At 41.8% G+C, this 13,149-nt stretch overlaps 1 protein-coding gene across 2 annotated transcripts in view; it reads left to right on the top strand.

The window, feature by feature from the left end:
- SNAP25 (synaptosome associated protein 25) overlaps positions 1–11,444 on the top strand; it is a 76,082-nt gene extending 64,638 nt beyond the window's left edge. Inside the window, exons 5-8 of one of the 2 annotated variants that reach the window (XM_083432020.1) lie at positions 1,716–1,833; positions 6,093–6,218; positions 7,050–7,194; positions 9,760–11,444. In XM_083432020.1, coding sequence (XP_083288146.1) covers positions 1,716–1,833; positions 6,093–6,218; positions 7,050–7,194; positions 9,760–9,828 — 458 coding nt within the window. In that variant the 3' untranslated portion in view covers positions 9,829–11,444. Of the gene's footprint in view, positions 1–1,715; positions 1,834–1,986; positions 2,105–6,092; positions 6,219–7,049; positions 7,195–9,759 lie in introns of both variants that reach the window. The other variant, XM_083432019.1, reaches the window with a different exon arrangement.
- The last annotated feature ends 1,705 nt before the right edge of the window (positions 11,445–13,149 follow it).

The following is a 13,149-nucleotide window of genomic DNA, read 5'->3' as shown; positions in this document are numbered from 1 at the left end:
TCTCTCTTCTCTTTAACTTCAGGAACCAGCCTTGTATTTGTTGTTTGTGAATTGATTTCTTCTTTTCTTCTACTAATCTGTTGAAACATGCATCTATATTTTCGTTCCAATGCAGAAAATGAGAATAGAACTTGCTTCAGGATTCTAACATTTCATTTCTTTTCCCTGAGTAGCTGCGATGATTTTTCCTCCTTGGATTAAAATGTTTATTTCCTATAACTGGCTACCACACTGTGTTTGAAAGCTGGGCTCTGAATCAGATTGTTCTCTTAAGGAGAACCAGCTTGTGATGGGCCAGTAAAGTGATCTGGTCTACACTGGTGTTGAAACAATTGACTAAGAGGGTAGTGTCTGACCAAGTTTTAATCAGTAGACCCATTGAGATTCATGACCATGCCTAAGTTAGGGCCGTTTATTTCAATGGGTCTACTTTGAGTGAAACAGTTGAATACCACCTATTCTCAGTAAGGTGGCAACTCTACACATGCTTAGATTGTGCTGCGTGGTTGCTTTTGCAATCTCAGCGCATATCATTACATTGGGGTGGGTTATTTTTGCTTCTGTAGATATAATAGTGGCATGGAACCACTGTCTCCCACTTGAGAAAATGGAGGGTGCAATTTGTGCTACCCTAAGTAAGCACCAGGCTGTGGGTGTTCATGAAAGTCATTTATTGTTTGCATGTGAACCCACTGTGATAACACCAGATAGTTATGTTAAACTGTTATGATGAAAAAACAGGTGTAACTCCATTGAAGTAAAAGGAATTACATTGGCCTAATCATGTCCTGGAAGTCATGGCAAAGTGAGGTAAGCAGCAAGAATAGGGAATTATTCTAGTCAAGAACAGGAAAATGCAACAGTTTGTATCCTTACGTAGTCCATCTGCTCTGAAGCTACTTTGGAGCATATAGAAGTCCTCTCACTGCTTCCCTGGGCATCAAACTAGGTCTGTTGATTCTTGTAGTTCCTCCTACTGCAGTGGGGTTACTCCTGACGTATAACATTGTCACTGACAGAGGAATAAGACCCATGGTCTTCTCTTCTTTAGAGATGGACCACGGCCAAAAAATCAGATCTGAAGAGCCTCATTCTTTGAAAAAGTTTGTATCTAGACATGGATCTTAACTCAACTCCTCATATCCATTCTTAATGCCATTATTAACTGTCTGCTTTCCCACCAACTCTCAAGTCAAACCAATTACATTTTCAACCGCCATCAAACTCATAAGTGGAAGTACTGTAGATATTTTCCATGGAAGGCCACCACTTAAATTGTGTTGGAGGTTTTTTTTTGTAATTAATGTACATACATACAAGGTAATAACCCCATTTCTTTCTTTCTCTTGGATGCCATTGATGTCTTAGTATCTAGATGTATAGTATTATGTTTCTGGATACTGAGGTATTTGGTAGTACATCCACGTTTACATTTTGCTCAAATGACTAGATCTCATTTTATTTTTTATTTTCATTGTATGTGAATGTGCGTGTGCTTTACCATATTAGCAAAGGGCGTCACTCTTCAGCCTCTAGGTTTGCTTCCATCTTTGCTCCAATGCATCATTTGCAATTAATGCATTGAAATGCCCCCATCACGATTCAGTTCCTCCATCCGTCATTTGTTCATGTTCTGTTGAAGACAAACAGCTGCAACCGCGAAACGAAACAAAAGTACAATTCATTCCATACTGTCATCCCTTTGTCCTGACCAGAGCAACTTGATCGAGTCGAAGAGGGCATGAACCATATCAACCAAGACATGAAGGAGGCCGAGAAAAATTTAAAAGATTTAGGGAAATGCTGTGGCCTTTTCATATGTCCTTGTAACAAGTAGGTACTGGGTACCAGCTCTGCTCTGTGATGTCCAGTTCTTTGTCATGAGTGAATGTCTGAAGTTTTCTTTTCTTTTTTGTCTTTTTTTCTTTTCTTTGTCCCTTTCCATCTGCTTCATACTGTGGGGATAAAATACTTGTGTTTAATCAGAACAACTGGAGCGCATCGAAGAGGGAATGGACCAAATCAATAAGGACATGAAAGAAGCAGAAAAGAATTTGACGGACCTAGGAAAATTCTGTGGTCTTTGTGCCTGTCCATGCAACAAGTAGGTGTTGCCTGCCTGCCTGCCTGCCTGCCTGCCTGAAATTTTGAGCACCCAAGGCTGATCGCAAGCTAGCAAGCCTTGTGATGCTCATCCTTGCTTAAGGCACCTGGGCAGGATGAGCATGTGGCATGCAGAGAGAACAATTCTGGTTCCAATGCGTTCATCTCATAACGGAGACCAGAGGTTCCCAAATTTTAGGGACCGACAAACCACTCTTGCCCTGCTTTTATGAAAATAAAAAATAAAAACCTCCCAGGTTCCTCCTCTTCTCCCCACTGTCAGCATCCAAATTCCCAAGCGCTATGGATCCAACCATTTATTCCCAAAAGCAGTTACCTGGAAACTTGAATGTTGACACGGGGGGGTTGTGGCTTCACATCAGTCCCAGTGGAGAAGAAGTCGCACATTGCCCTTCCCCTCCATGGATGGTCACTGGTGTGACATGGGAACTAGACGAGGTCGGGATCATGGTGGCTTTGTTAGCTATTTGAGAGCCACTTGCCATCATCTCAGAGTTCACGAGTGGCTTATGGGTTTAATGTTTGGGAATCTTTGGCAAAACAGTGAGATCACCGTAGCTGCATTTAAAATCAGGCATACCACACTGAAACCTTCACTGTGGACACTTTTAAATGATGAAGATTTCAACATTTTACAGAGTGTGTACTATGTCGTAATAACCTAAGCTTCAAAAAATTATGGCGCTATCGCAGAATACTGACTTTTCTCTCTCGTTCTCAAGCTTTAAAGGGAATGCTTTCTTGACCATGAGCTGTGCTCCAAAATTGCAGAAAATGACCATTTCGAACCAAAAACAATACCAACATCCTATTTAATCAGTTAATCTCTCTTTGCAAGGTCTGGAGACGTGCCGTAGTTTCTTGTCTGATCCCAAGAAATGGGGAGTTTTTAAATTTATTTATATATATGGGCAGGAAAACTAGACCCATTTTGCTAATTGTCGTTCCCCAATTGGGTAGTGTACACCAAGCAGAAATGTTGAAATGTGCTGGGTTTGCTTGCATGTTATTGTCACAAAATGAAAATGCAGCATTAAAAAATGTGATGTCTGGACTTTGGAGGGAGGCAGTAGACGTGAAAGAACAGGCTTTCTGATGGATAGCAGACTTAGTATGCACTGACACTGCATGAAGGAATTACTAAAAATACATTAATAAGTAGGGCCGCCCCAAATGGTGTGTATGTCAGCGAGTGACTGTGTTCAAGTGTGTTTGTAATCTTCTGTTTCAGCATTTCATTAGTCCAGCTTTACAGTAGGGTATTCGCCTACTCACCTGGGGTGAATAATAATTCCTCTGGGTGAATAAATTGCCAAATATTTCTGGGAAGGTATGTTTCTTGTTCTGATGTGCAAGGCTGGATCAGTCCTTCAAAGCAAGCAGCAAAAACCAGCCAGAGCCCTTGCAGAACTTAAAGAGAATATTGAAACAGGAGATGACAAAATCTGCAATGGCAGTAAAAAGTTTGGATGGCTGAACTTTATGCTGGCTACCCTTTTGCATAGATAAGAGAGTCAACCAGTGGGTAAAGTGTGTGTGTGTGTATTGAAAGGGGGAAAGAGTCTATTGTCCTAAGTACACCTGACAATCTAAAGGAAATTCTAATCTCAAGGGTCAATTACTGTGCTAAAAAAAGGCACCTGAACTATCAAAATCCAACTAGCATTCAGGCTGGTAGGACTGTTCAATCATGCATTATTATTATTATTATTATTATTAACATTTGTTAGCCACTTTATACCAAAAGAGTCTCAAAGAGATTTAACAAGACAAAACCCAAACAGATAAAATCAAGTCAAAGCCAAAAAGATAGCATACAACACAAAATTTCTGGATTGCTTATCAAGCAACTTCTTCTAACAGTCCCTGCTAGTATGCAGCCTGTTCATCTGTATGGTTATTCAGAAGCACACCCTAATGAGTTTTATGGGCCTTACTACCAAATATCCCTAGGATTTCAGCTGGACTGCACAACCCTAACTATATTTATTCAGAAGTCAGGCCTCTTGATTTTAATGTAACTTACTTCTAATTTAACAATGCAGTCCTATGCATGTCTACTCATAAAGAAGACCCACTGAGTTCAATGGGATTAATTCCTGTGTTGACATTGAGGGCAATGAAACTAACACCTGGGTCAGCAAGTGTATGTTTGTGCTATTAAATCCAATGGTGGTTTATGGAACTACAGTCAAACCCTGGTTGTCAAACGTAATCTGTTCTGGATTAGACTTTTGAAACATTCGACAACTGAAAGTGGAAGCCTCAATACAATAGGGAAACTCAAAACAGAAGCCATGTAGCCCGTTCGGCTTCTGAAAATCGTTCAAAAACCGGAGCAGTTACTTCCTGGTTTTCGGCCAAAACGTTAAAAAACGGAGCCCTTTGAGAACTGAGGTTTGACTGTAGTAAGGATTCTTCATTTAGCCCACTCAGTCTCCAAAAGTACCCAACTGAAACATCTTTCTTCATGCAATTTCTAAAATACAGCGCTCATTAAAAGTATTGTTGATTAGCACATTGTTTGAAATCTATGGCCAAATGGAAAACATTGAACAGTGTTCAGATCATACGTGCCGCTATTATGAAGTAGCAATACTGGACATTACTTACTAACGGCACTCCAAATTTTAATCTTCTCCTTTCTTCCCTCAGATAGGAGAGCTTCATATTTAAAACACAGACTTGTACATACCTCATTAATAAAAGTAATCGCTGCCTTTGGTTTAAACCCCCAAGAGAGACTTCCTGAAAGGGAGATAATTCTGACAATGAGCTTCCATCACGTAATCTCGGATAGCTTTTGTTCTGAAACAACCCAAACGAATGCTGCGCATGCTAATATTATCTGTCGCCTCCTGGTATGCCTGGATTTTAACTTCTCCGTGGCGACTCAGTCAAAGATGGCTCCTCGGTTGCCCTGTGCAATTGAATTCGCAACGTGGCTCTCCAAGACATGGCTTTCCAGGGCTGAAGGTTTTAAGATTTGCAACATAGCTGAAGATCCACCTTTGCCTGTGTCCCACTCGCTGCGTAGGCTGTTACTGCTAGTGCATTAAGAGAATGTTTGAACCACTGGGGTTAGCTGTGCTTTACGGAGAATGCTTCACTTTCTTATTCATGCCTGTAGCTGGTGCATGAAAAAAAATTATATCTAGAAGAATTTCCCTTTCTGATGCTCAACTGCTACACATGCTTGTATTATAGTTATTTATCTGTTTCTTTATTTTTCCCGCACTCATCCCACTATGGCCTAATTTTACTTTTTGTCTCTGTGGACAAAGGTTTGTACATCAACTCTGGATGTATATTCTTTCCAAGTACCGATATATTATGAAAATATCTAATCTAAATTGCCATATATGACCCCAGAAGGCAAACAAGCCAAGATTGATTTCACTGGAAATCACTGAAAAGTTTGGCGGATACAGAGGTTTATTGTGCCACACATAAAAAAGCAAGTTGGCCATGGTTTTGTGTTTAAAAGAGACCAGATCTGTGTGTCTTTTAATCTTAATCTGTCGCTGTGATGTACACACTACCCTCTGTGGTTTCTGTCTTCATGTCTGTACGGCCGTATGTTCTCTGTGTCATATGTCCAAATATCCCATGTATCATGAAATACAGGTTTTCTAGTTGTGTTTCATTTTTTAAAATTTTTTAAAACAAAACAACAACAAAAACGCAAGCCCAAATTCTTGCTGGCTTGGCAATCGCAGGCGACTTGATTGGAAATGAAATTTCTAAACATCGCAGTCGTTGTGGCAGCAAAACGATGAAAATGAAATCAATCCTTTTGTTCAGTTGTATGATATATCGGTATACCAGACTGTCCCGTCCCACCCCCTTGTATGAAATGCTCATTTGCTTGACTCGGCTCTTAGCTTGAAGAAATAACAATCGTCGCATTTCTTGCAGTTGCTTCCGCCCAGTTTCTGCTTCGTTACTCACCGTCTCTTTTTGCATAGGCTTAAATCGAGTGATGCTTATAAAAAAGCCTGGGGGAATAATCAAGATGGGGTTGTAGCCAGCCAGCCGGCACGCGTTGTGGATGAGCGAGAACAGATGGCTATCAGCGGTGGATTTATCCGCAGGTGAGGCTTGTTCTGGGAATCTTATTTTTACCCATTCTTACCCCTCTTTCTTTCCTGTAACTGGCACATTCAGACCATATGGTCCTACGGAGAGGGTTTGTGGTGATGCTGTACTGTTGTTTATTCTCCAAGTTGACAACATCCAAGTCAAATGAGTCCGAGTCTTTTGTAAATTTCCACTGACATCCTATGTCCTATGTGGGAGGGGTTCTGAAAAAACTTCAGATTGGCCCACAGGTTGGTGGACTTGTAAAAGGGTAAAAGAGTACAGTGGTACCTCGGGTTACATATGCTTCAGGTTACATACACTTCAGGTTACATACACTTCAGGTTACATACACTTCAGGTTACAGACTCCACTAACCCAGAAACAGTACCTCGGGTTAAGAACTTTGCTTCAGGATGAGAACAGAAATTGTGTGACGGCGGTGCGGCAGCAGCGGGAAGCCCCATTAACTAAAGTGGTGCTTCAGGTTAAGAACAGTGTCAGGTTAAGAACAGACCTCTGGAAGGAATTAAGTATATAACCAGAGGTACCACTGTACTGTACTAAAAGAGTACAGTGGAACTTGGGTTACGTACCGTCATCCTTACGAATGCTTCGGGTAACGTGGCAAAATACTATCTCAGTCTTTTAAGGATGTATATACCATACTTTAGGATAAAATCTTTCCTGCGTGGCTTAGAAATGAGCACCTGTTTCATGACTTTCTGACAGTAAGAAGCGATCAAGTGCATTGCTCTGAAAAGGCAAAGAAGTCCAGCAGTTTGGGATGAATATGTAGCTTTATGATACAGTTCAGATCACCTTTACTCCTTACTACTTGACAGGGTAACAAATGATGCCCGAGAAGGTGAGATGGATGAAAATCTGGAACAAGTCAGTGGCATCATTGGAAATCTCCGTCATATGGCCCTGGATATGGGCAATGAGATTGACACACAGAACCGCCAAATTGACAGGATCATGGAGAAGGTAAGAGCTGGCCTGCTGTTCGTACCCTATATTCCTAGTTCTGAGCATGATAATAAGTTTTTTTTTCTGGTTCAAAATGTTGGGATAAAAACTAAGAGTGTGTTTAATTTCCCCTCCAGTTTGTGGGGTTGTAGGGGTTGTAGGGATGCAGGTGGCACTGTGGTCTAAACCACAGAGCCTAGGGCTTGCCGATCAGAAGGTCGGCGGTTCAAATCCCCGCGACGGGGTGAGCTCCTGTTGTTCAGTCCCAGCTCCTGCCCACCTAGCAGTTCAAAAGCACGTCAAAGTGCAAGTAGATAAATAGGTACCGCTCTGGCGGGAAGGTAAACAGCGTTTCCGTGCGCTGCTCTGGTTTCGCCAGAAGCGGCTTAGTCATGCTGGCCACATGACCTGGAAGCTGTCTATGGACAAACACCAGCTCCTTCGGCCTATAGAGTGAGATGAGCACGTAACCCCAGAGTCATCCGCAACTGGACCTAATGGTCAGGGGTACCTTTACCTTTTGGGGCAAAGCATTTAGCTTCTATGCTAAAGTGATGGGTGCAGGGACTTCCCTTTTAGCAGTATATAAAGGCTTCAAGGCATAAGCCTCATGGCATTTGCATGCAATTTGTTTCTGGTCTAGATAGATACCTCTAGGCCAGCCTTTCTCAACCTTAAATTCCCAGATCATAGAACTGTAGACTTGAAAGGGACACTGAGGTCATCTAGTTCAGCCTCCTACGAGACAGGAATCTCAACTAAAACATCCATGACAGATGGCCATCCAACATCTGCTTTGAAACTTCCAATAAAGGAGAGTTCCCAACCTTCCCAAAGTCTTTGGTTGCCTCAAAAGATAATTCCTCCATAATGCGTGTAGGACTAGGTATCAAAAGATAAAATCAGAAAAAAATGGGTATCTCACCATGCGCAAAAGATAGAAATGTAAGATTGAGACTGCCATAAATGCACACCTTCAGGGAATGAAATCTGCAGCTAGGTAATTTTCTTTATCCAGTAACTGAATATAGTGACAGATCCTCACCGGACTCGAGAATAAGTACAGTGGTGCCCCGCAAGACGAATACCTCACAAGACGGAAAACCCGCTAGACGAAAGGGTTTTCCGTTTTGGAGGTGCTTCGCAAAACGAATTTCCTATGGGCTTGCTTCGCAAGACGAAAATGTCTTGTGAGTTCCTGCGATTTTTTTCCACTCCCCACCCCCTTTTTCTAAGGCACTAAGCTGCTAATAGCCTTTTAGCAGCTAACCCGCAATCCCTTAAGCCTTTAATAGCCGCTAATAGCCGCTAAACCGCTAATAGTGCTAATCCGCTAATGGGCTTGCTTCGCAAGACAAAATTCTTGCGAGGCACCACTGTATAGCAAAGTTAGCTTTTCAATGCCCAACTGTACCATTTGTTAAGGGAACTGGAACGGCCCCTTTCAATCCAAATATAAAATGCATCATGCTTTATCCTGAAGTTCTGGAACTCCTCATCACTGCAGAAGACCTTTTTACACATGCACACAGTAGCTATCAGTAAGTGGAAAGTTCAGCTCATCTGAATGTGAATTTGGCTTTATTGTCTACTCTGCATGTATCTAGAATCAAAGAATCATAGCATTGTAGAGTTGGTCATCTAGTCCAAACCCCTGCAATGCAGGAATCTCAGGTAAAGCATCCATGACTGATCCAACCTCTGCTTAAAAACCTCCAAGGAAGGAAAGTCCACTGCCTTCTGAGGGAGCCTGTTCCACTGTCAAACAGCATCTTACTGCCAGAAAGTTCTTCCTGGTGTTTAGTCGGAATCTCTGTTCGTGTAACTTGAAGCAGAGCAGGGGAAAACAAGCTTGCTCCATCTTCCATGTGACAGCCCTTGAGATATTTCAAGATGGCTATCACATCTCCTCTCAATCTCCTCTATACCAGGCTAAACATACTCAGCTCCCTCAACTGTTCCTCACAAGGGTTCGTTTCCAGACCCTCTCTCATCTTGGTTCCCAGATGTTCTCGAACCATAACTCCAATCGTCCATGATACTAGCTAGAAATGATTGATTGATTGATTGATTGATTGATTTTTATACTCTGCCCTCCCCGGCCAAGACTCGGCTCAGGGCGGCTAACATCAGGTATAAAAACAATTGATTAAAATAGAACTTAAAATAAGATTAAAATGCTACTTAAAATGCAGCCTCATTTCAGTGGAAGCCCAGATCAAAAACTGTTTGGGGGGAGAAAACGTCAAATCTTCACCAAGGCCAACTATCCAGACTGGTCCTACGTGGGCCAGAAAAAAGCCAGGGAAGTCCCCAAATAGGGGTTCCATCACAGAAGGAAAAGGAAAAGAATGATAGTTGCAGCCCAACAATTTCTCAGAACCCAAGGTTGAGAAAGGCTGCTCTAAGCAAATAAAGATGGTGGTTTGTTCGTTTCTCGCCAGCACTGAACTTTTAGCACTCTAAGCAACCTGGGTCATCCCCAGGTAGACTGGACTGGAATATTACTCAGAATAAACTTCAGCCAACTCAGTTGCACCTATTCCACAATTACATCTCTCTCTCTCTCTTTCTCCCATCTAGGCTGTTTCCAACAAAACCAGGATTGATGAGGCCAATCAACGTGCAACAAAAATGCTGGGCAGCGGTTAGATGTGCCCCTGTGCTGATTCTCCTTCTAAACACTGTCCGCAAGGGCAGCACTTTCATGCTTTTTTCTCATGGTATTTACCAACTAGGTTTGCACACATGCACATATCAAAAGAACATACACACTACAACAACCACCCCACCCTTCTCTTTCTGCTCTCCCAGCCCAGCCCATATCCCAGTTGTAAATGTTGTCCTGTGTAGGTTGTCAGCTTTCCAAAAATGATACTTGTAAATTATTATCTTCCAGATCTCTTCCTTTCCAAAGGTTGTATATAGTACTGATTCGATGGCTATAGCTCATGACAACGTTCGATATATTTGTTGGATTTCTATTGCCCTCTCCCTCCCCCCCTCCCTCTCCCCGCATTTCTTTCTGTCTGTCTGTTTTTGGTTGGTGAGGTTTTTTTAAACAACAACAACAACTTTATGATGTTTTCTGCTGAATGACAAACAAATGTAGGAATGCTCAACGTGCTGTTAAACTTTTAACTATACAGTATTGTTCTTGTAAAACTGTTAACATTCCACAGAGCCACCCGCAAGAGTATTTTCTTTGGGTGTCATGTCGTTTAAGCACTTAAGAATTTGGTGTTTTTCTCTCTTTCTCTCTCTCTCTTTCTCGGTTCTCCATCGCTCTCTCCATTGGTCGTTATGAGTTCATTGATTAGACAGTGTGGAATTCTATAAGTTATAACAAGCATTGCACTAAAAGAAATAATACTAATAAATAAAAAAGTGACGTGATTTTATGCATTTATTGCATGAGAAATAGACTTTTAGACTCCTTAACTTAAGTGAGACTTTTCCATGGCAGTAGCAACATCGACAACAACAAAAAGAAAAAAATTAAAATTAGCATGCTCCGTATTGGGACACTGTCAGGACTATGTTATAATACCAGCAAGTTTGCAGTAGTGCCATTTATTTCTTCTTGTCAATATATATATATATATATTATATTATAAATATAAATATATATAGTTATGAGCCATGTTCATTTCTTTTCTTTTCTCTTTTTCTTTTTTTCCCTTACTTTTAATTTCAAAAAGAGATGGATTTGGCACTCATTTAACCATTGCCAGCAAATTAAATGTTTGGCTGATACTATTGTCAAGGACAAAAAAAATATATTTAAAAATGAAGAAAAAAGCATCAACGAATAAGAAATAAGTGTAATATATATAGTTTGTCTGCTGCTTTCAAAGACTGTCTTTTTTCGGGGGGGGGAGGGAATGGCTATCATATGAAATGTTGCAGAGAAATGTAATTTTTATAAGGCTCTCTCTCTATCTTTCTAGCTCCTCTCTCTCTCTCTCCTCTCTCTCTCTCTCTTTCCATTTCTCTCCCCCTCCCCCAATGTGGTTTGTTATTGGTAGAGTTCTCTGTTTGCTTACCTAGAGCTATGCACACCAAAATCACTGCGATGTTTAGTAGCTGTTATTAATTAAAAAAAAACAAAAAACAAAAAATAACCTACATGAATGAAAATCTAGATAAAACTGTGAGATTAAATATAGTTGCCGCATGTACTATGAAATTCCTTCTGTCTCCTGTCAGTTTGTGACGTGATTGACATTTTGTAGCTAGTTTAAAAATATTAAAAATTATAGACCCTCTGAAGGCTTTTTTCTTAATCTGTTTTTTTGTTAGCTCTTTGCTGCCCATACCTTGTTATTTCCCACCCATCAGGAAACAAAAGGGATTCTGTGCTGATCAGGTGGCCCAGGTGATTCTGAGCAAGCAGCCTGAAATTTTGTGTTTGAGGCGAGCAGAGAAAATAGCCCTGCCCTGCAGAACTGTGGCGTTCCTGCAGCCCTAGGATATTTCAGTTCTCCCTCTTGTGAGGGTAGAAAGAGAGAGGGAGATGCTGCTACCCTGGGCTTCTCGCCACCTCCGTGGAATCTCCCCTAGAGTGCGCCAGGAGATGTCTTGCCAAATGCAAGGTGCTTCTTTTAAAATGAGATTCAGAAGCAATACAAAACATGTGAGTGAGAAGATTAAAGATTTCCTTCTAAACAGCAAGCAATATGTACATACCAAGCAAGTGCTTCATTCTGCCACTGGGAAGCCCTCAAGAAGCGGTAAAGTGACTCAGTTGGCACGGCCCCATGACCAATTGATCTGTGCATGAGCTTCTCCTTAACTCGGCCCCAAACCATCCAATTTAGACATAGCTAGCTTGTGTGGCTTGCCCGACTGGCTACATGCAGATCATTCATTAGTGGCTATGTGCAGATTATTCATTAGTAGCTATGTGTAGATCATTCATTATTGGCTATGTGCAGATTATTCATTAGTGACTTTGTGCAAATCATTCATTAGTGGCTATGTGCAGATTATTCATGAGTGACTATGTGCAGATTGGGACGCGGGTAGCACTGTGGGTTAAACCACAGAGCCTAGGGCTTGCTGATCAGAAGGTTGGCAGTTCAAATCACCGCGATGGGGTGAGCTCCCGTTGCTGGGTCCCTGCTCCTGCCAACCTAGCAGTTCGAAAGCAGGTCAAAATGCAAGTAGATAAATAGGTACCGCTCTGGCGGGAAGGTAAACGTGTTTCCGTGCACTGCTCTGGTTCGCCAGAAGCGGCTTAGTCATGCTGGCCACATGACCCGGAAGCTGTACGCCAGCTCTCTCGGCCAATAAAGTGAGATGAGCGCTGCAACCCCAGAGTCGGTCACGACTGGACCTAATGGTCAGGGGTCCCTTTACCTTTACCTTTATGTGCAGATTATTCATTAATGGATACGTGTAGAGTATTCATTACTGGCTTCTTGCAGATTATTCGTTACTGGCTATATGTAGATCATTCATTACTGGCTACCTGCAGATCATTCATTACTGGCTATGTGCAGATTATGTGCAGCCATTAGTGGCTATGTGCAGAATTATTCATTAGCCACCCCCTCCCAATGCCTCACTTTCTCAAAACAATGTCCAACATCAAATAAGTTACCTAGCACTATCACTTCCTCACAATTGATTAGGACACTAAAGGCTTTTCTCATGGCATCAAAGAATTTAGCAAGGGATAAGAAGGGGGAAGGAACAGAGGCAGGAAGGGTAACCATGTCAGATCACTAACTCCTCGAAAGACAATTTATCTTCCAGATAGATTGCCCATACAATGCCCTCCAGTGGACCACAGCTCCCATTATCCCTGACCATTGATCATGCTGCCTGGGACTGATGGGAGCTAGAGAGCAACAGCATATGGAGAGTATCATGTTGCCTGCCCATGCTTTATAGCTTAGCTTTGTTGCCAGACTGTTGGGGAAACTGCTTTTCTCCAGAAGTGGCCATGCATCCAATCCTGGTAAGCCT

Source organism: Podarcis tiliguerta (genome assembly GCF_965153285.1).
Source record: "Podarcis tiliguerta genome assembly, chromosome: 3".
Lineage (NCBI taxonomy): Eukaryota > Metazoa > Chordata > Lepidosauria > Squamata > Lacertidae > Podarcis > Podarcis tiliguerta.
The sequence above is the reverse complement of the archived record's forward strand: the minus strand, read 5'-3'. Positions and strand labels throughout refer to the sequence as shown.